This window comes from Onychomys torridus, chromosome 4, assembly GCF_903995425.1.
Source record: "Onychomys torridus chromosome 4, mOncTor1.1, whole genome shotgun sequence".
NCBI lineage: Eukaryota > Metazoa > Chordata > Mammalia > Rodentia > Cricetidae > Onychomys > Onychomys torridus.
Window position 1 is genome coordinate 116,881,502 of NC_050446.1, and position 23,226 is coordinate 116,904,727.

General features: G+C 43.7%; 2 protein-coding genes across 2 annotated transcripts in view; both read left to right on the top strand.

Annotated features, from left to right (window-relative positions):
• The first annotated feature begins 5,921 nt into the window (after positions 1 to 5,921).
• On the top strand, positions 5,922 to 8,013 carry LOC118581501 (protein WFDC9-like). The gene is made up of 3 exons (XM_036183669.1): positions 5,922 to 6,000; positions 7,139 to 7,280; positions 7,983 to 8,013. Exons 1-3 carry the CDS (start codon positions 5,922 to 5,924, stop codon positions 8,011 to 8,013), a joined length of 252 nt encoding a protein of 83 aa, XP_036039562.1.
• Positions 8,014 to 16,943: 8,930 nt separating this feature from the next.
• The window catches only part of Wfdc8 (WAP four-disulfide core domain 8), a 36,574-nt gene continuing 30,291 nt past the window's right edge, over positions 16,944 to 23,226 (top strand). Inside the window, 1 exon segment of the mRNA XM_036184316.1 lies at positions 16,944 to 16,960. Coding sequence (XP_036040209.1) covers positions 16,944 to 16,960 — 17 coding nt within the window.

The window sequence follows — 23,226 nt, forward strand, 5'->3', positions numbered from 1 at the left end:
ACATAATTGTGAAATATGTACTTTAGGGCTCAGGAGATGGCCCAGTGGGTAAAATGTTTGCATGTAAAAGCCGGCCTGGAGGCGAATGTCTGTAAGCCAGAGCCGGAAGTCATGGTAAAGCAGGTTGATTGCCGGGTCTTGTTGGGCTGCCTGGAGAGACTCTGACATCTACAGCTAGTCTCCACATGCACAAGCATACAAATATATGTACACACATGAATACATTACACGCATGAAGGGAAATATACAATTTATTTTTTTAATTATAAAAGATTTTACAGAATGAAGAGAAAATCATAATTAAGAAGACTATAGTCTCACCAGTTAAAGTAGACTCAATTTTTAAAATACTTTTATTTATTTATTATGTATACAGTATTCTGCCTGCCTGCATGTTTGCCTGCAGGCCAGAAGAGGGCACCAGATCTCATTACAGATGGTTGTGAGCCACCGTGTGGTTGCTGGGAATTGAACTCAGGACCTCTGGAAGAAAACAGAACAAAACAAAACTGGAAGAGCAACCAATTCTCTTAACCACTGAGCCATCTCTCCAGCTCTAGACTCAATATTTAAAAAGATGTACTTCTTTGGGGTGTGTGTGTGTGTGTGTGTGTGTGTGTGTGTGTGTGTATTGAGTGTGGCTCCAGGACATCAGATCCCCTAGAACTAGAGTTACAAGCAGTTATGAACTGCCTGATATGGGTGCTGCAACTGAGCCTGAGTCCTCTGCAAAAGCAGTGAGTGCTCGTAACCACTGAGCTGCTTCTCCAGCCCTGACTCATGTTTTACCGTGTTATCGTTCAGTCTCTCCAGGCCCTTCACACAGAGTCACATTTTGCCTCAGTTGTTTTTGTTACCTGTCTTCCACTTTTCTTATTAATCATGTGACTGTTTCACAAAATGCCTTTCCATAATTGCTTTCTTTTAAATCGCACATACTTCAAGCACTTGTTCTAATCCATGCTGTTCTGCAAAATGGCTGGGCGAGGTGGGTCTGTGGGTCACAGACAAGGAAGGGTTGAGCACAGGCTGAGCAGGACCGAGGAGGTGGTAACTGTCTGCACGACTGATTCATCTACAGCACTGTGAAGGCTCTGACTTTTGTTCATGCATTCTTGGCTTTTAGAAACATCTTTTTTTTTTTTTATCCTTTGACAACTTCATACCTGCAAATAGTGTATACTGATCCCATACGTTCTCAACCCTCTCCTTCCACTGCTTCTGAATTCTCAGCCCCCATCTCTCTCTCTCTCTCTCTCTCTCTCTCTCTCTCTCTCTCTCTCTCTCTCTGCATATCAGAGAACCTACCTATCTCTGGCGAGGCCCCACCTCTTAAAGGCTGCATCGCTTGTACGATCGCCACTCTGGGGACCACAACTCCAGCACAGGAACCTTTGGGGAACAAACTACAGACCATAGCAGGTACCATTTTCTTCCCTGTCTCAATTTCCCTTCCGTGTGTTCCCACACTGTCATCCTTGACTTTCCAAACCTGGGCCTCTGTCCTTGTTCTGGCTCACCCTTCAGTCATCAAGTCTGTGGAGTCTTAGCACATACTTCCCACTGCTCAGGGCATCAGCAGAACATGGGAAGAGTTACTCACACACAGACATTTGTTGTTACATCAAGTCATCCTGTAGGCCAAGTTTGAGAGCAGTCTGTTCTTGGAGACTGACCACTTGTGTGTGTGTTAGAGAGAGAGAGAGAGAGAGAGAGAGAGAGAGAGAGAGAGAGCAGAGAAGGATATGGATGCCCTACTCTGTCACTCCCTACCTTATCCCCTTGAGACAAGGTCTTTCACTGAACCTGGAGATTGACATTTTTCAACCTGGCTAGGTGGCCAGCAAGAACTGACGCTCTTTTGCCCATTTGCCCCAGTGCTAGAGTGTTGGGTATGTGAATACTGCTAGGATGCTTTTAAAAGTGGGTGCTGCAGTCTGAACTCAGGTCCCATCCTTACAGAGCGGGCTCTTTTACCCACTGCACCATCCCTCCACTCCTCTCCTCTCATATTTCTCTTTGATATTTGGTGAACAAATCTCTCTGCCCATCAAGCAACAGCTCTGCAGCAAGATCTCAGCTTTAAGTTGGGTCACCCTACTTCCTTCATTTGCTAGATGGCCATCTAGCTTTTGTAAAAATCCAGTTTCTTCATCTACATAAAATCTGGGGGGCATTTGTGGCAGCCTGTACTTTGATCATCAAGGAGAATCAAAACTGAGCAGGATGCAGTGTTAAAGGTCATGGCACAAAGCTGGATATGGTATGATGCTCCTGTGATTCTAGCTTTCAGGAGGCTGAGGAAAGAGGATCGCCGTGAGCTCCAGGCAAGCCTGGGCTACAGAGTGAGACCATTCCTCAGAACACCACCGCCACCAACACAGATGACAGGTGCTTCTGACTCCCTTCCTGTGGGGGAGCTCAGATGCTTCAGAAGAAGGCTGTACCGAGTGGCTGAGGAGTTTTTGGATTGAAATAGAGCTGTAGAGCAGGCACACAATGTCCCCAGCCCACCCAGAGGCATTGTCTGTGTTAACACAGTCCAGTGCTTTCTGAGGGGCGAGCACCAAATGTAGAGTCTGTGATGTGGCCGACACGTAGCTCCTGAGCTGAACTTAAAACTCTGCCACCACAAAAATCACCCTAGCTTCTAGGCCCCTTAACGTGTGTCCCTGCTCTTCTCTGCTCTGTTCCAGGTCTGGACAAAAGAGCTGTCAGTGAGTTCTCACAAGCACCCATAGAAGTGGGAATGTGAGAGCATTGAGGCTGAGTTTTATTTTTGACTGGCTTAGACTAGTTGCTGCCTGGAATAATGTCAATGTTATTGTGGTGATATGGGTGGTGGTGTCCTTTCCATTCAAGTAAGAATGCTGAGAAAGAGGTGAATGACCGACATACCCAAGACCCCATGGGACACTTCATGTACATGAAGCAGTCACCTCTACTATCTAGCTGGGTTCTTTACACTATTGGGAGAACCCAGGATTTGAAGTTTGGGGGAGTGGTAGAACTGAATCTTTTTGATGACTGAAGGTCTTTTCATTGCCTAAACTTTACCTCAGATAACCAAAAGAATGGAACTGAATGTGAGAGGCATTCTGCATCTAACGTGAAAAGGACTGGGCCACAATCTTGCTTCCCTTCTCTGGGTTAGTTTAGAACAGCGGAAGCATGTGAGGAAGGGCATTGGACATTACCAGGATCCTGAGAACCTTTTGGGGACCAAGGTGTTAAAGTAAGAATGAGGTGTTAGGGTTAGAGAGGTGGCTCAGTGGTTAAGATCACAGACTACCCTTCCAGAGGACTGGAGTTCCGTTCCAAGCACCCACATTGGGTGGCTCACAACCATTTGTAGCTCCAGCTCCAGGGGATCTGACACCCTTTTCTTGTGCACAAACATACATGCAGCATATATAGGTAAAGTAAAAATAAAACTGAATACATCTTTTTAAAAAGAATGAGGTCTTAGATATTTGTATTGCTCTCAATATTGGCCAGAGAAACTTCTAGAGTGGGCAGTGGTTACGGCAGAGACTCATAAGCTCAAGAAGAGGTGACTGTTGAGTTGCTTAGCCTTAAATGAGACATCTATATCAACACCCTCACCCCAGGGCTCAGGAAACATCTTGGGAGAGGAGGCTGAAGAAATGTAAGGTTTGGAGGATGGAGAGAGTGCTGTGAACGACTATCTTCCAGACATTGCATAGCTCCTGGCCATTAGGCTCATAAGTTCACTGCAGTGATGGTATCCACACAGGGTCAAACCAGCAGTACCAATCAGCATCCAAGCATCCACACTGATTAGATTCAGTGTGTTCTCTCCACCCCAGAAAAGGAGAGAGCATGAAAGTGGGAAGATGTGTCAAGGGAGTGGGAGAGGGATTTGGGGTGGATACGATTAAGATACATTGTGTATTTTTATGAAATTGCTGAAGAATAAGTGAAAGATAGAGACAGTTACGGTTCTGCTGGCCCGGGGATGGGGGTGGGGTGGGGTAGGGAGTGGCGGGGCAGTGTACGGATTTCCCCACTGCAAGTGTTATAGTTCTGCTCAGGTTAGTGAAGGTTCCCCCAAAGTGTTACAGCTCTGAAGGGAAAGGTATTCTGGCAGTCGGGAGCCAAGGAATACCACGGTCACACCACACAACAATCCTTATACAGAGATTTATTGGGAGGAAAGAACCCAGGATGGTGGCTGCCGCTGCTCGGGCAAGAAGCTGCAGAGAACTGAGCAGGAGACAGGGTTTGCATAGGGTTTCTTGGGGGTGGGGTGGAGTTTTCCAGGTGGGGATTGGTGGGATTTCAAATCAGTCAGAGAGTTCTGTGGTTAGAACCTGGCAGTTGGAGGTCCCGATGGCAGGGCCTGGCCTCTCCAGCCTTGAAGGGCTTACAGAGATGACTCAGCAGATAAGAAAACTGGAGGGGATCGGGTGCCCCTTAGGGTCTTTGCAGGCACCTGCATGAATGCAAACACCCATACTCACCACCCATCCACCCACACCCACACGTATAAATAAAATAAAAATTAAAAAGATACAGAAGAAAAAAAGAATGAGGTCTTTAAATGAAGAGATTCATAACTCTGGTCTAGTGTAGTTTTTTAAATACAAACAAACCACTTCAGAGAACCCATCATTTCCGTGTATTATACACCACTGCACACATCTTCTCTCTCCTTTATGCCAGAGGAGGCTCCAGGAGTCCACCCCACCTTCTATGCACATCCTCACCCAGTCAGCTCATGTCTCACATACCTGCCTCTATGTGAATGATAGAGCATTTTGTACACCTGCCTTGCCATGTAGTGGTGGTTTCATGGGGTCAGAAGACCCCCAGATCCTCAGGGAGTGGACACCTGACACTGCTAGCTGGTTGTCCTATTGCGAGTAACTTACCTGTGAGATTTTTGGAAGCCGACTACACTTACGGTAGTTCCCCCTTGGCCTGAAGCTTCACCAATGAAGCCACATTATTTGGTGTGAATACTGCCCAGTGGTCCCATGGAGTCTCAAAATTTCATCATTTCCATCATCTGGCCACACTGAGGCATGAGAGTGGGATGTGGGGATGAAGAAATCTGGAGAGCACATGCAAGTGTCTTCGAGTGGATGCTGACAAGCATGATGGTTTGTAATTTCCATGTCCTGTGGACATGTGTGTGTGTGTGTGTGTGTGTGTGTGTGTGTGCACATGCATGTTTTATTGAGCATTAACATATTACATATGTTTCTAAATAAAATATCAGGACATTTGATGTATCTAATTTTATATAATAATGAGTATAATGTAAAAGTATACACATATACTGGTGGTCATCAGGTAGAAAAATATTGTTATTTCTCTGTTTCCTTGTTGTATTTTGTACTTTAAAAATTACATAATCATGGGCTGGAGAGATGGCTCAGTGGTTAAGAGCACTGGGTTCTTCCAGAGGTCCTGAGTTCAATTTCCAGCAGCCACATGGTGGCTCACAACCACCTGTAATGAGATCTGGTGCCCTCTTCTGGCCTGCAAGGACACATGCAAATAGAATACTGTATACATAATAAATAAATAAATCTTAAAAAATTACATAATCTAAGGGTTCATTGTTTTCCATAGGGAAATCAATGTATTCTAAAAGGCAGAGAAAATAAATGATGGTCCCTTATAAAAATCATGTGTGTGTGTGTGTGTGTGTGTGTGTGTGTGTGTGTGTGTGTGTGTGTTGTGTGAGATGGGAAGCAGCCTGAGGGAAGCTGATGGCTAGTGAGGGAGTTGGCATACATGTGGGGGCCAGAGGGGCCGGAAGGGCAGGCGGACACAGAGTGAACACATTCCCCAGCGTGTCCTTCTGCTTCTTGCCCAGTGTGCCTTCGTTTCTTTTCTGCTTCTAGCAGCAGTGGATGAAGATTTGTCTTCCTGTAAACGCCAAGTCTGCCATGAGGCTCCAGACGCTCCTCCTCACTGTGTCCACTCTCGGAATTGTGATGTTTCTGCATGTTCTGGGAAGACTTAAGGGTAATCATGGCAACAGCAGGAGTGTGGCAATGAGGATGCTCCGTCCACTGCTGGCATATCTGTCATTGCTGACTCAGGGACCACATTTCAAAATCAGCCTTCAGAAGGGCAGACACTGACAACCTGATCCCTGGAATGTATGGTGGAGAGAAAGCTCGAAAGCTGTCCTCTGGCCTCCACGTGTGTACCATGCATGCCTACACCAACATGCATATATCACACACACATACACACACTACAAAAACTTTAAAAATCAGAGCTGTTCTCAAGTAGAGACATTCCAGCTAGATTGCATTGGATGCTTCCAAACTCTCTCTGCATCTCTGAAAGCAATACCAGCTACATGAAAAGAGAACAAAGCCTTTTCTACATCCCACAGAGCACTAGGAAGCACAGTTTTTCATCACACAAGCTCAGTTAGACTCACTTAAAGGAAACATTAACACTAAGTTTCTTTTTGTGCTTGATTTCTAAAATCTCTGTGCTTTGGCTGGGCGAGAAATTGATGAATAACACGATGTTGATATTAGTCACATCCATTTCGTTTGAGAGCAGTTAGGGCCTGAAAAAAATGGAGAAAATAAATGAGGTCCCTTATAAAAATCACACACACACACACACACACACACACACACACACACACGATAAGGAAGTGAAAGCAACAGAGGAGCTGGGCAGAAAAGCTTCAGGACACTGAGAGTGTGATTTTAGGGCGGCATATACTTCAATGGCGATTGATGGGAAGCAAATAGAAAAGTAGAAATTGAGGTTACTATCAGTTTTCTTATTCTGCAAGTTGGGTTCAGAATTCAGAACTCGATGAGGTTGCAGGCTCTGAAGTCTAAGGCTTTATCAGTATAAACTTGGTCAGGTGGTGTACGCTGGGAAGGCACTCTAGTCTGAGCTTTAGGACCCAGGATCCCATAGTGCTCTGGTGACACCTGGGAGGAAGGAATGTCTGTCATTACAAGGATTATCTCTGGTTAGAACTGGAGGGATTTTCATGGACAGCAGAGATACTTCCTGGCATGAAGTATCCAAGTTCCAGAAGGATTTGCTCAGTCTGAGGGTCTGAAAGGGTTTCTGCTGTACATTATGAGTAAGTAGACCCTGCCAACCTTTAGCATCTCAATTCTAGATAACATCAAAGAAATCAACCAGTGCTGGATACAGCCTCCAAAAACATTCTGTGGATTAAGGTGCACGAGGGTGCTGAGATGTTTGAGACCAAACCATACATGCTGCTGGACGTACTGCGGAAACATTTGCTTGGACAATGAGTGAGTGGCTTGGGTTAAGAAGATGAAGGCATGGGCATGCTCGAGTTCTGCTCCTCATACAATATTCAACCCACTACTTACAAGTTGCAGGAAATGGCAGTCATCTAAATTCCAGTCACATAAACAGTCAGATAAAGCAAGAACCTCCTATCTCTAAAGGCAGGTTACCATTCATGAAGAAACCAAGACACTGACATGGGGTCTGTTCTCCCTCCCCAAACTCTCACTCAGTTTCTTTGCTTCTCATACAGCATCACCCACCGGTTCATATGTCCCTCCTTTGTCTAAAAGACCCAGTACTGGTTCCTTTTTCTCAGCCGGAACCTAGAGGACCTTAAATCCACCTGTCTTCTCAATCAGCAAACCTATTGGGGAAATTGCTTTAATTTACTTTAAAGTTTATTTATTTAGTGTGTGCACACTCACATGTGTCCCTGTGTGTGTCGAGGTCAGAGACAACTTGTGAGAGCTGGTTTTCTTCTATCATCTGGGTGCTTGGGATTGAAGTTGGGTCGTCAGGCTTGGTCTTGGTGATGTGTGCTCTATGCCAAGCTGTCTCGGTGGCTCACAAAGTTGATTTCTGTGGGAAACTCCTGATGTAACAGAAATTCTGCTGTTTACTAGAACTTGAGGTACTGCTGTTTGGGTATGGATTTATTCCTGGGGATACTGATGTCTAACCGTCGAATTTTTCTCTTCCAGAGAACCCTTCAAAACACTGATGAAACTCTAGCTAGTTTCTATGTGGTCCACCGCTGGCGTAGGTTGGAGCGTGACTGTGTCTGGGAGGAATGCTGCCTGCTTCCTATAGGGACACTCACTCCAGCTGAGAGCCTTTCTGCTCTCACCTTGATACCTTCACTCAGAGAAAGTCTAAGCTTTTGCCAAATAAACGGATATATCAGCATGAGGGTCAGTGGTTCTTGCATACTTTTTTTCTTAAGATGTGCATTTCTCTTGATAAGAAAGGTTGACAGTCGTAACAGCTGCTCCCAGCCCACTATGGATAGATACAAGTCTGTCTTCTGTGTATTAACCAATTACTGCAGCAAAAATACAAAGAGGTTTGTAAAAATTCCACGGAGTTGCCAAGCATGGTGGTGCACACTTGTAGTCCCAGCAGTTGAGGCAGGAAGATTGTGAGTTCAAGGTCAGCAGCAGCAGCAACAATAAACTTATGTGGCTGACAAATTAAGTCAGTTTACATTTTTTGGAAGGTAGTAAGTGGTCAGTCATGTATGCTGCCATTTAAGGATCTTCCATCTGTAGTTGTCATCTCCCAGGACCTCATCTGATGGGTTTCTGCTAGCAGATAGGAGAAGTAAGGTAGTAGGGAGATTTATAAGAAGTTTTTATTTTATTTTAAATTATATGTATATATGAATGTATATGTGCATATATATGCATGTACACATGTGCCTGTGGAGGTCAGAGGTGTCAAATATTGTGGGGTTAGAGTTCAGGGAATTGTAAGCCACCTAACATGGTGCTGGAGGTCAAACTCTGGTGCTCTGAAAGAGTGGTGTGACCTCTTAACAACTAAGCCATCTCTCCAGCCCCTCATACAGAGGTTTTTAGCGGCTGGGTCTCGAATTGAAGTTTGTCTTTTGTTTTAGTTCACCATCTTTCTACAATCTACTGGTAAATGTAGAACCATGTGACTCTGTCTATTTGCAAATGAGATTGAGAACTGCATTCCACTTGTATCCCAAGAGCAGAAAACAGGATTTGGCGAACAGTCAGAAGTTCTGTGACTTATGTGTTCTCGAAAAGCCAAGCTCCTGGACAAACACCCAAAACTCCATCTTTTACATCATTTGTCCAATGGAACAAGCACCTTTCCTAGTAAGAAGCTCATGTATTTGGTCATTTGAGGAAATACTCCTGCCTTTGAGATGGGTACCATGAGCTTTCAGGAGGGGCTTCTCTTTCTACCATGCCTAGTGTCCTTCCCACCCTGCTGTCTTACCTGGACAACTGTGCTCATCTCCCAAGTCATGTAGTCTGGGCTTTGCTGCCTATATTGCTTATAAAATAAACATATTCTCTTGGAGACACAGAAAGATAAGAACAGTGCCAGAGGGCTCAGTGGACAAGAGCACCTACTGCCCTCACAAAGGACCTGCATTCAGTCTTGGTCCTCACAACCACCAGTAACTCCAGCTCCAGGGAAATCTGATGCTCTAGCCTCTGAGGGTACCCCACACAGGTGCACAGACCCATGCAATTAAAAGTAATAAAGTTAATCTTTTTTTAAAAAAAGGAATTACAGTCATTATGTGAGACTAGAGTGAGATATTTGAAGTGTTGAGGGAAAAAATATTCCACCAACCTGGCATCTGTATCACAGCAAATGGTCCTTCAAAAATCAAGGTCTTTCAAAACTCAAAATCCCTCAAATGCCAAGGTCTATTGAAAGTTAAGGTCCATCATAAGTCAAGGTCCATCAAAAGTCAAGGTCCATCAAAAGTCAAGGTCTATCATAAGTCAAGGTTCAGCAAAAGTCAAGGTCCATCAAAAGTCAAGGTCCATCAAAAGTCAAGGTCCATCATAAGTTAGGGTCCATCAAAAGTCAAGGTCCATCATAAGTCAAGGTCCTTCAAAAGTCAAGGATACATAAAGACTTCTCGGGGAATGTGTTTAGGCTTTCAGAAAATGTCCAAAAGAGTTCTTTAGAGAGAACGAAAATAACTGATCAGTAAACAGGATCTACCTATAAATGATGTGAATGAATGAATGAATGAATGAATGAATGAATAGCTTTAAAAATGCAGAAGGAGGCTAGAGAGGTGGCTCTGCAGTTAAGAGCACTAGTGGCTCTTCCAGAGGACCCAAGTTAGGTTCCCAGCATCCATGTCAGGCAGCTCAAAACTGCCCATAACTCCAGATCTAGGGGGGACTCAATGTCTCTGGGTGGCTGTGGACATTTGCATTCATGTGTCGTTGCTAGTATATACGCGTGTGTGCATGTATGTGTATATGCTATGTACTCATTAGTGTATGCATGGGTGCACATGTATGTATATGTTATATGTACTCAATAGTTTGTGTGTGTGTGTGTGTGTGTGTGTGTGTGTGTGTGCGCGCGCACGCACGTGCGCAGGTCAGAGGTTGACATCTGGTATCTATTCTTGACCACTCCCCACCTTTATTTTCTGAGGTAGAGTCCCTCAGTGAACCTGAAGCTCACTGGTGCAGCTAGACTGCCCATGAGCTTCAGGAATCTGGCTGTCTTCACTGTCCACCTTATGCCATGCCTGGTTTTCTCACTTCAGTTCTGGGGCTCTGGTCTCAGGGCCTCATGTTTTTCTATGGCAGGCACTTTACATACAGAGCCATTGCTCTAGCCCTAAACAGGTGCAATATGGCCTCTAAGGTGACATTTGACTAATTCTTGGAAGTAGTTTGGTTTTTTACACCAAAGAGTGCTGCTGATATCCAGTGAGCAGAAGTCAGTAATGCTGTGAGATGTTCTGCAGTGCCAGTGATGCTGTGGATGTTCTACAGTGCCAGTGATGCTGTGGCTGTTCTGCAATGCCCATGATGCTGTGGCTGTTCTTCAGTGCCAGTGATGCTGTGGATGTTCTGCTGTGCCAGTGATGCTGTGGATGTTCTGCTGTGCCAGTGATGCTGTGGATGTTCTGCTGTGCCAGTGATACTGTGGGATGTTCTGCAGTGCAAAGGTGGACCTTCATAGCAGTGTTATCTGGCTAAAGAACTATTTGTGCTGAGGGTGAAAAACCCTGACCTATACACCCAAACTAAACCAAACCAAATCAGTTTAAAATGAAAAGCCAGGCATGGCAGAACATGTCTGCAATCCCAGCTTTGCAGGTAAACTCAAGGCCAGCTGGGACACTTAGCAATGGACTGTCTCAAAAGAAAATAAAAAGGGGCTAAAGATGTATTTTACTAGAACACTTGCCTAACATTGGAGAGAGGCCCTGGGTCTAATCCTCAATACTATAAATAAATAAAAAGCAACAAAGGAGCAAAAAAAATGTAGGAAATATTAAACATATGAACCTCCAGAGAAAGAATAACTTGCTTTTTTTCCCTTTTCTTTCTTTCTTTCTTTCTTTTTTTTTTTTTTTTTTGGAGCTCAGGATAGAACCCAGGGCCTTGCGCTTGCTAGGCAAGCGCTCTACCACTGAGCTAAATCCCCAACCATAGAATAACTTTCTATATTATTTAATAATTTATTGAAACTATATGGTGAATGCCACACCCAGCATTTTACATGTCTGAGCCCCACCAATCCTCAGAACATGTTCTCAAGTATTTTGATTTTTCCTGCTACCCCCTCCATTTTGAAACATTATCAAACTTTTGGAAGGTTGTAAACATAATACAGAGAACATTTTTAAAGAATCATTTGATCATTACCAAATAACAACCCATGATCTCAAGTCTTTAGTGTTTCTCCCCTACCATATATTAGATCATACTTTTAGATATGACCACAATCAGCAGAAGAAAGTAACACATTTTAATCCTGGGCACCACTCAGTTTTGCTAGCTGTACGGTAATGGCTTATATAGAGAATTATGCATGAGGCTTAGTTGTCACCTCTCCTTAGTCTGGGTTTGTCTGATTTTTTTTCTCATGATTAGGTTTGAGCTTCAATGTAGACCATTGCAGAAGTGTCAGGCTCTACCAATGAGTCGACTGGGTAGCTGGGTGGAGGCGTGTGGATTGTAGAGACAATGAAGAAGACAGAGTCAAGAGGACTGCCAGCCAATGCTGAACAATGCCTGAATTTATTTCACAGCCAGCTTATACACGGTCTTGAAGGACAGAGGTAGAACAATGCACAGCACAGGCATTCAATCTCTATCTTTCCTGTCCTTGAGTCAAGGAGCAAGCAGTTTCATTTTCTATCTCAATGTAGCTGCAGCTTACATCAGCAGCCTGCATCTAGCTAGATAGTATGTTCCTTCCCATGGGCTAATCAGGACTTTCTCATAGCCACGGAGCAAACAAGTTTGAACTCTATTGACTCAGAATAGACTTCAGATTCAAATTGGGAAACTGAGTTCCTTGTGAGCTCCCACACAGAAGTGATGCTGAGACCCCATTGCATCCTGATAGCTGTCCCATGGTTTCAATTTGTCCCTCCCTCCCACTGTGTCTCTGTCCCCCAGCAGAACACACCTACTTCCATGTCTCTAAAACAACTAGATTCTGCATATGAGAGAAAACAGACATCGCTGGTCTGAGTCTGACTTCTGTTATTTAATGTGATGATGTCCCCTTCCATTAACTTTTCTTTAAATGATGTAATTTCATTCTTTTTTGTGGATGAATAATATCCCATTGTGTATCTACACAGTTTATTTATTCATTGATGGGCAACCTAGGCTAGTTCTATACATTGACTTGTGGATGCTGCTATCACAAACATGGGTACACTGTATCTTTATTGTATGGTGGCTCTGATTCCTGGGAGATACTCCCAAGGATAATGTGGTGGGATGCTACAACAGTTCTATTAAGTTTGCATCTCTCCTCTAGTCTCCATAGAGGCTGAACCAATCCCCATTTTCACTAAAAGGCTCTAAAGGCTCCTTCCCTTTCCTCACCATTCTTGACAATATTTGTTATTTGTTCTCTTGATGTTTGTCATTCTGGCTGGGGTGTGAAGGAATCAGTTTGCATTTCCTTTATGTCCAAAGATGCTTAACATTTTTTCATGCATTTATTAGTCATTCCTACTTCTGTTCAATGGATTATTCATCTTTGGAATGTTTATTGTAATACATGATACTTTGAAATTCCTAGAGCACTGGTTCTTAACCTGTAGGTCATAAACTCTTTGAGGCGTCAACTACCCTTTCACAGGGTCTCATATCAGATACCCTGCATATCAGATATTTATATTATGATTCATAAAAGTAGCAAAATTACAATTATGAAGTAGCAATAAAAGTAATTTTATGGTTGGTGGTTACTACAACATAAGGAACTGTATTAAAGGGTCACAGCGTTAGGAAGGTTGAGAACCACTGTCGTAAAGGAAACCATGAGAAGACATTTGAGGCTGCAGGCAAAGGCGACAGTCTTCTGAAGAGGACTCCAGTAGTTCAGGACATAAAGGAAAGAATCAACAGAGGGCTTTAAATTATAAAGCTTCGGCACAGCAAAGGGAACAAGGGAGAGAACACAGAAAGAGTCCAAAGGTTGGGAGGAAATCTCTCCGGGCCACTCCTCTGACGAGGGATAGTATCCAGACTGTCCAAGTATAGAAAGGACTAAATACTCAAAGGCCGGGAGGCGGGTGCCTTCCTGTCTCGGGACCCAATTCCCCCACTCTGCAAAATGAAGTACTAGATTTGTTAGGACTTTGTTCTAGATTTAGACTTAGGTTTGTGAGTTTAAATTCTTTGTGGACGATGTTACAGAGGCTTCGGGGAGTGAGGAGAGTATGGTGGGGGGCAGAAGGGGGGACTCTTTCCTCTGAGAACCAAGAAGAATGACTAGGTCGTTGGACGCGGAGAGGAAGGAGAAGGTTGGTGAAGGGGTCCCTGAGCGCTGGGGGTGCCGGCCATAGTGAGACATTCTCTTGATTGGGGAATCGCTGTTTATGATTCCTTCGCAGTTTTAACAAGACCACACTGTAGCCCTGCCTGAAGTGTCTAACCAGCACACAGGTGCAAAAGCTCCTGCAGGGCACACTCGGACTGTGGAGCCGAGCATCGCTGCTCCCACGCCTTCTGTGGCAATGTCTGCACACACCTGGAGGAGTCTGGTAGGTTCTGAAAAGCACTTCACCCTTCATTCAGTTTACAAAGACCTTGGACACTCAGAAACTCGTACTGTGGGAAGACAGAGAACGTGACAACGTGCTTCCCAGTTTACACATCCAATCCAATCTGTGGACCCCTATTTCTTCATCCTGGTCGCAGGCATCCCCACTCTACTTGTAGACCTACCTGATTTTGCCAAGCCCCAGATAATCTGACATCCATGTCTGTTCTCAGTGGGTTATCATCCTGTAGGAGAAGCCATATATGGGCATCTCTTAAACCACAAACCCCATTCCTGCCTCAGGAATTAGGAGGACCCGGTATGCTGAGAGAGTCTGTTTCTCTACACTGTTGACTACTAATGGCCTATCCCTCTCTCCTCCAGGGGCTGCAAAGTCAATCATAAAACCAGCAACATGATGCCTATGGTTGTACCATAAATCATCATCAAGAACCCAAGCTACATGAGAAGTCTTGGAAGACCACAACACAACCTCCTGTAAGACCATCTTCTTGAATCAGGTGTGGGTGGGGGTGAGGGTGCCCAGAACAATGTCTCCTCTGCCTACTGACTCCTCTTGGAGTTATTTCAGCAGCTACCTTACATCCTTTCCCAATCAGCTGTTCCAGGAACATAGACCCTCCATTGGACTATAGTTCTAGGACCATCTGCTGCCCCAACTACTTCCTCTGACTCCACCCCTTTCCCAGTCCCCAGCTCCTGCCTCCTGGTTTGGATTTCCCCTACCTTTCTACCCTTTAGAGGTCACCAAGAATCCCAGGCCTGTTTGTCTCTGCTTGTTGACATAGCATACTAGAGAAAGCTGCTTCCATGTGGCCAGTGAGGACACTGTCACTCTGAATTCTCCATACCTGGGTGTGCCCCTTTCTTAGATGATCTCAGGCCCTTGATTCTCATAGGTTCTCACAGCTACTTCTGCTTTTAATTAGTCCAAAATCTTACTTAAAGATGGCAACACCCATGTTTTAGAACTGAACAATGACATTAGTCATTCTAAACAAGTTCTTCTCTTAATATCTGATCTGTCACGATGATTCATGTAATCATTTGGGTGTTTGCAAGGGTCTTTTCAAATGTAAGTAAATGCTACAGAAAGAATAAACAATGTTCAGAGGGTTCTCAAGAACATACAAATGGACAACTGTGTCTGAATCCTTTTCACATGAGTGGAGGTGTCACTGTTGGTATACAGACCAAGGAAGGGTAAAGTCACAGGATTCAAACACATAGAAGTCAGAAAGGGGTGTGTCAAGAAGGGACCAAAGGGTCAGTGCCTTGACATATGGGGTGGAGTTCTGTGGGGTGTGGCATTAGGGTAGTCTTCTGGAAGAAGAAATGCTGTTTTACCCCAAAGGATGAGACAGAATTGGTATGCAGCAGAGTGAATGTCATAAACATAGAATGGTGGCTGGGAAAGGGTGTGGGTGAGGATCAAGACAACTTAAACCAAAGGCATTGATACCCTGTGCTTCCTGCTCCTGACCCAACAAGAGATGAAGCCCCTAGTCAGGTGGAAGGGCAAATGCGTGCAAAGCCATGGACTACACATCCTCATCTGCCGACCCCTTATTCTTATTATACTCATAAATCTGGAAAGTGTCTTGTTAAAAATAGCAGAGGAGCTGGAGAGATGACTCAGCTACTGTCACAGAAGACCTAGGTTCAGTTCCCAGCACCCATGTGGAGGCTCACAACCATCTTTAACTCCAGTTTCAAGAGATCCAACTCTCTCTTCTGGGCTCCTAAGCACTACCTGGACATGTTGCACTACATCCAGGCAAAACATTTATAGACAGAAGATAGCAATCCAACTTAGAGAAGGAAATGCCTATGAAGATACAAGAAGCCTATAGAACACCAAACAGACTAGACCTCCCAAAAAAGTCCCCTCACCACATAATAATTAAACAACTAAATGTGCAGAATAAAGAAAGAATATTAAGGGCAGCAAAGGAAAAAGGCCAAGTGACTTATAAAGGCAAACCCATCAGAATAACACCCGATTTCTCAATGGAGATTTTGAAAGCCAGAAGGACCTGGACAGATATAATGCAGACACTAAGAGACCACGGATGCCAGCCTAGATTAATATACCCAGCAAAACTTTCAATCATCATAGATGGAGTGATCAAGACATTCCAAGACAAAGCCAGATTTAAACAATACTTATCCACAAACCCAGCCCTACAGAAAGCACTAGAAGGAAAATTCCAACCTAAGGAAGTCAGATACACCCTCGAAAACACAAGCAATAGATAACACCACAGCTGTAAACCCCATAGAAGAGAAGTACAGACACACTACCACCAAATAAATAAATAAATAAATAAATAAACAAACAAACAAACAAATAAATAAATAAACAAATAACAGGAATGAATAATCACTGGTCATTAATATCCCTTAATATCAATGGGCTTAATTCACCTATAAAAAGACAGACTAACAGAATGGATACGAAAACAGGACCCATCTTTCTGCTGCATACAAGAAACACACCTCAAATTCAAAGGTAGACACTACCTAAGAATAAAAGGCTGGGAAAAGATTTTCCAATCAAATGGTCATAAATAAATCATTTAAAAATAATAAAGGAGGGCTGGGCTGTGACGGTGTGCATCTTTGATCCCAGCACTTGGGAGGCAGAGGCAGGTGGATCTCTGAATTTGAGGCTAGCCTCGTCTACAGGGTGAGGTCTAGGACAGCCAGGGCTGTTACAAGGAGAAAACCCTGTCTTGAAAAATGAACAAAAAAATAGTAAAGGGGAATAAATAGGCACAAACTGGTGGTTGAGCCTACATGAGTCTACTCAGCAAGCTGGTGATGAATGGACTGCAGACCCGACTCTAATCTCCTCTCCATGTAGTGAGTGCAGTATTTGAGTTTCCGGAACGATGTCCATCATCACAAGGTAAGGATAGTATCATATAATTAAGTGAGGAACTGGATTGGGGAGGAGTACTGGCCAGAAAGGGCATTAACATGGGCACTGGGGACCATATTCTTAGGGTTGCACTGGGTTAGCTTGAAGTGGTTGCTTCAGGTAAAGGTCATGTTTTTCTGTTGAGAAGTTAAAAAAAAGTCGCCGAGGGAAAGGCTGGTGGTTGATGCTCTCATTCCCCCTCCCGAGAACCAGGGAACATGAGGAGCCTGTGGCTGTCTTGCTTCAGAGTCCTAGTCACTTCAGGAGATTAGTATTCAAAGTTGTGGGTTGGGAGTCCCCCAGGCGATCTGATTTTAGCTTTACTGATTGGAACGGTCTAAAGCATAGTTCTCAATATGTGGGTTGTGAGCCCTTTGGGAGTTGAATGACCTTTTCACAGGGATCACTTAAGACCATCGGAAAACACAGATATTTATGGTATGATTTGTAACAATAGTGAAGTTACAGTTATGAAGTAGCAGCGAAAATAATTTTATGGTTGGGGTCACCACAACATGAGAAACTGTACTGAAGGGTTGCAGCATTAGGAAGGTTGAGAGCTACTGGGCTCAAGTTACCTGATTTGCTATTACGGCAGGACAATTTTAGTGTATTTCTTCAGTAACAACAACAAGACAAAAAAATCAGTGTATAGGCTTTTTGGAAACTGTCTCAATCAGTGGTGCTAATGGATTTAAACCAAACTGGTCATGGTATGATTATTTACTAACAGTAAAATAAAATATCTAGAAAAATTCATTGGCTAAATTAAAGCACTGCTCTTTTATTTATTTATTTATATATGTGCATTAGTGCCTTGCCTGTGTGTGTGTGTGTGTGTGTGTGTGTGTCTCACGCGCGCATCAGATGCCCTGGAACTGGAGCCACAGTCCCCTGTGAGCTGCCATGTGGCTTCCAGGAACTGAACCCCGGTCCTCTGGAAGAGCAACCAATGCCCTCAACCGCTGAGCCGTCTCTCCAGCCCAAACACTACTCTTTTTATGTTTGTTATTTATGCACATGAAGGTTGGAGGACAAACAATTCTCAGAGGAAGAAATTCCAATGACCAACAAATGAAAGCACTTGGGATTTCTTGATACTGGACATTAAAGTTCTCAATGGCCTGGTGACAGAGGCTGGTGTGTTGGCTCAGCTGACACAGGTACTTGCTGCCGAAGCCTGACCACCAGGAGTGCTTCCCCTGTAGTGCGTTTTTCTACCATGATGTGGCTTCGGGAATCCGATCTGATACATACAATATGCATATCTAATTTTTGCCAGCTATAAAAACATGTTAGTAAAACAACGAAGATCAATATCATCATCATGAAACGAGCATAGATTAAAGGCAACATTAATACCATAGCTGAGGTGGAAGAGAACGCAAAATGATAAAAATACTTGAAAAAGCGCCAAATAGACTACTTAAAAATATAACGTATCACTATGTTAAAAACAAGACAAACACCAAAGACAAACTTAGTTGACTGACAAAAGCATCCTCAGTAGAACAGTAGTGGGATCCTGGAGACATCAGGATATTTCTAAAATGTTTGTATCTATTTAGCTGGCTTAGGAAACCCTGGGGGAAACGTCTGAGAGTTAGAATAAACAGGCTTTATCATCAGCTGTCCTTGAGAGATGGGCCATTAACAAACCCCACTAAAGGACTAATTAAAAACTAAAAGTGTTGAAGACGTGTAGTTAAAAGAAGATTTGAGAATTTGGGGTAGGGAAGGTAGACAGATTTAAAAAACAAACAAACAAACAAACAAACAAATTATTCAAGCCTGGAGATGTGTCCCTGTGGTACACAGCTTGCCCACTATATATGTTCCTGGGTTTGGTATCCAATGCCAAAAAGAAATAAAACATTGAAAAAATAGTACAAAAATACTATTTAAATATGTTGTACATATAAATATATAAAATAATATAAAAACAATAAGCCAATAAAAGTCTTGGAAGATTCCTCTTGATTTTTTTGTTTTTAGAGACAGGGTTTTGCTGTGTAGCCCTGGCTGTTCTGGAACGTTCTCTGTAGCCCAGGCTGGCCTTGAACTCACAGAGATCCACCTGCCTCTGCCTCCTGAGCGCTGGGATTAAAGGTGTGCGCCACCACCTGGCTGGAAATTTTTATAATGCTTAACAGCTGCCAAAGGCTATATCCAGAAGTTGGCAAGGAAAAGCTGGGTAAACTCAGAAAAGGCAAGGAAAAGTTTGAACAGGAAATTACGGAAAAATATCTCCATGGTTAGTAGAGATAAGAGAAGGGACTTATCTTCATTGATATTAAAAGCTCAAATTACATCCATAATTATGTACGTGTATACTTTTTTTGAGCAAGGTTTCTCTATGTAGTCCTGGCTGTCTTAGAATTTGCTATGTAGACTAGGCTGGCTTTGAACTTACAGAGCTCTGTCTACCTTTGCTTTCCAAGTGCTGGGATTAAAGGCGTGCACCACCACTCTGGGCTGTTTCTATACTCCTACAAAAATGGTAAACATGAAAAGATCCTGACAGATTCCATAGAAATGGAACAACAGAACCTTTAACTGTCAGCTGCAGCCAGCAAACTCATAAACACTTCGGGAGACAGTTTGGCATCCAGAAGCTGAAGATACAAAAACCGTGCATGTGACCTACCTATCTTGGACTCCACTGCAAAAACCTGCAAGAACCCCCACCTGTATAACACACACACACACACACACACACACACACACACACACACACACACCCCTGCACACACCCACACACACTTGCTCACAAAATTCAAGAATTTGGGGGTAGGGAAGAAATGTAAGCAGTCTGGGACTGGGAGATGACTTCGAGGTGGAAACACTGGCTGAGCAAGTGTGGAGACTGGAGTGTGAACCCCCAGCACTCATAGAAATGCTGGATGGGGTGGGGAGTCCTGCTTGTGATTCCAGTGCTTTGGAGGTAGAGATGATGGATCTGTGGATCAAGCTGCGCAGTTAGCCTAGATGAACTGGTGAGGATTGACTGAGATACCCTGTTCCATATATAAGGTGGAGAATGACTGAGGAGGACATCAATGTTAACCTCTGGCCTCCATAAGCACCCACACTCTCACACCCGTTCACTTGCACATGCAAACATGCATACACACATGCATGCTGGCACACTCAGATGCACATGTGAAAATAACTATAAACAATCTAGATGGCAGAATAGAGATATTGTGGGTATTGCTACAATACATGGCACAGGAATAAGCATGACACACACAGAAACAAAAGAATATTTTCCAAATGACTATGTTTACACAGAACAGAAGAAGATGATAATAATAAAAAAGGCATGGCTGACCGAACATGGTGGTGCTCACCTTTAATCCCAGCACTCTGGAGGCAGAGCCAGGCGGATTTCTGTGAGTTCAAGGCCAGCCTGGTCTACAAAGTGAGTTCCAGGACAGTCAGAACTACATAGTGAAACCTTGTCTGTCAAAAAACATATATATGAAATATTTATTTTGAATATATGAAGAAAAGATCAAAGAGGTTACTCTATTATTGTGAGTTATTGTAAGAATCTTTGAGCCGGGCAGTGGTGGCGCACGCCTTTAATCCCAGTACTGGGAGGCAGAGCCAGGCGGATCTCTGAGTTTGAGGCCAGCCTGGGCTACCAAGTGAGTTCCAGGAAAGGCACAAAGCTACACAGAGAAACCCTGTCTCGAAAAACCAAAAAGAAAAAAGAATCTTTGGAAGGATGTGAGAAGATGAGATCTGGAAGGATACAACTCATTTCAAGTGCGGAATGATTTATTTTTCTTTCTTTTGACCTCAGTGATAGTTTAGTGGGTGAGTGCTTCATACATTTGTTCAGTTGACATTAATCTTTAATGAATATTTTAGCATTATTTTTCACATATGTTCTCAGAAATGGCTTTCTGCCTTTTTACTTTTCTCAGATACAGAACTAGTCAACCCTAAAGCCATTAGATACGGCAGATCAAGGTAGGTTTGTGCCCCCAGGGAGATGGGCACACGGGGCCCAATGTAGGCGTCAGGCCTGGGACCGCTCAGAGGGTGTCTGCATAGGTGGGTGGGGGAGCAGAACCAGTCAGATATGGAGAATGCCCAGTGCAGGGGCAGGAAACAGCGCCCAGGGCAAGTTGCCCTGAGGACAAGGAGAAAAGCATCCACCTGGGGTGGGGGACAAAGGGGACAGCCTGGCACAGGATGAACTCCTGAATCATGTGAGGAGGGTGTTCATGTAGAAGAGCAGCCTAGGGAAGAAGCTGAGCTCTGGACAGAAAGTTCTTCACGTCAGAGGAGGAGTGTGGTAGCTGAAGGAGGGTGCCTGTCAGGGTGTGTGTGGGAGAGCAGGACCAGGAAATGCAATCAAACCTCAGCAAGGTGCAAAGGCTGTGTAGGCAGGTGTGGAGTGACAGAGCCCAAGAAGACTGAGAACATATTGCTGCCAAGGTGGCCCACTATGAGGAACAATGGCCGAGTGCACGCTGAGGACTTTCCCAGAGCAGGGTATCATGAACTAAGCTAAGCAGACCAAAAGGGGCGCTGATTTCCAGGGATGGTCTAATGAGGCCATGAAACCCTAATTGAATGAGATGGTCATCTATAGGGAGAATGTCCCAGGGTAGAGCCATCTCAATCAGGCTAGACAGTGATATTTTCTCATGCATACGCATACACACACATATATATATATAATTTTTTAAGTTAAAAAGAAAATAATAACACATATTGATTGTCACAATGATTTATTCCACAAGAGGACTACACTTTATCCTTTGATTTCTGGAACCTGTGGAAGGAATGTGTAGCCCTGCCTCACCAACTTTGGCCAGTGAAATATCAGCAGATGTAAACCAAGCATTGGGAGATTTGTTCGCCACTCTGAATACATCCCTAACTGACTGCCGAAACGTTGGTACCAGAGTGACAGATAATTTTAGTGAGCAGGTGAATTTGCAAGCACAGAATCTTTGAATAATTCAGTAAGATTCTAAAAAAGCTTAAGATTATTGAAATAAATCTTCATATGTCATAATAACTGTAAATGTCAAGTAATGGGTAAATATTGCCAGACCAGACTTTTTAAAGGTTTGTTTTGCATTCACGTGTATGTGCATGTGTCTGGGTGAGCGCAGACTGTATGTAAGAGTTGCTGACTTGCTCATTCACACTGCTGCTTTTCTCATCCATGTCGCTGACTTTGTCTTGTGTGCTGCTGATTTCCCTCTCCAGGTCGTGAACTGAAGTCATGCACTCTTTGTGTCGTTCCTGAGGACACTGATTATTTCACCAAACTTGGAGTTTACAGGTTTTTCAGGTAGGCTGGCAGCTAGCAGGCTCCAGCAATCCTCCTGTCTTCACCCTACCTCAGCACTGGGGTGACAGGTGTGCCACAGCAAGCCGGGCCACTCCCCGCTTTTCACATGGGTGCCAGGGAGTTGGCAAGATGGCTAAGAGCATTTACTGCTCTTCCTGAGGACCTGAGTCAATTCCTAGCATCCACATGGCAGCTCTCAACTGTCTGTAGCTCTAGTTCCAGGGTACCTGACACCCATGGCAAAATACCAATGCACATAAAGAGGTAAAAATGAATAAATAAAAAAAAATCACTGTTGCTCATGCTGGCTTTGAACTTGAGTGATCTTCTTTCCTCTGCCTCCAACATATAGTCATTACAGGCATGCACCACATGACCTGTTAATAAGTGGATTCTAATGGTCTCAGTTCTCCAATCAAAAGACATACCCTTGCAGATTGGCTTTTAAAATGGGACCCATCTCTTGGTTGTCAGCAGGAAATGCACTTGACTGGCAAAAATAAGCGCAGCCTATGGGGAGAGAATGGAAGGTGTCCCAAGCAACTGAAGCTGAGGAGCAGACAGGTGTGGCTGTACCAATCCTTGACAAAGAAGACTTCAAACCAAACTTAGAAACAAAGAAGGCAACTTCATACTAGTTAAGGAGACAATCCACCAAATAGTACAACCTTAAACACATACAGATCAAACACTGGTGTGTGCAATTTCTTTAGACAAACAATACTAGATGTGAAGAGTGACCTCAACACACTAACTGTGGACAACTATAATAATTCATTCCCAGCAGTTGACAGGTTATAAAATTCAGTTACAAAATCAACAAAGTAACATGAGGGTTAAATGGTACTGTAGATCAAATAGACTTGGCAGATGTTCTAGAATATTCCATCCAAATACTTCAGAATACATATTCTTCTCTGTAATATATAGAACT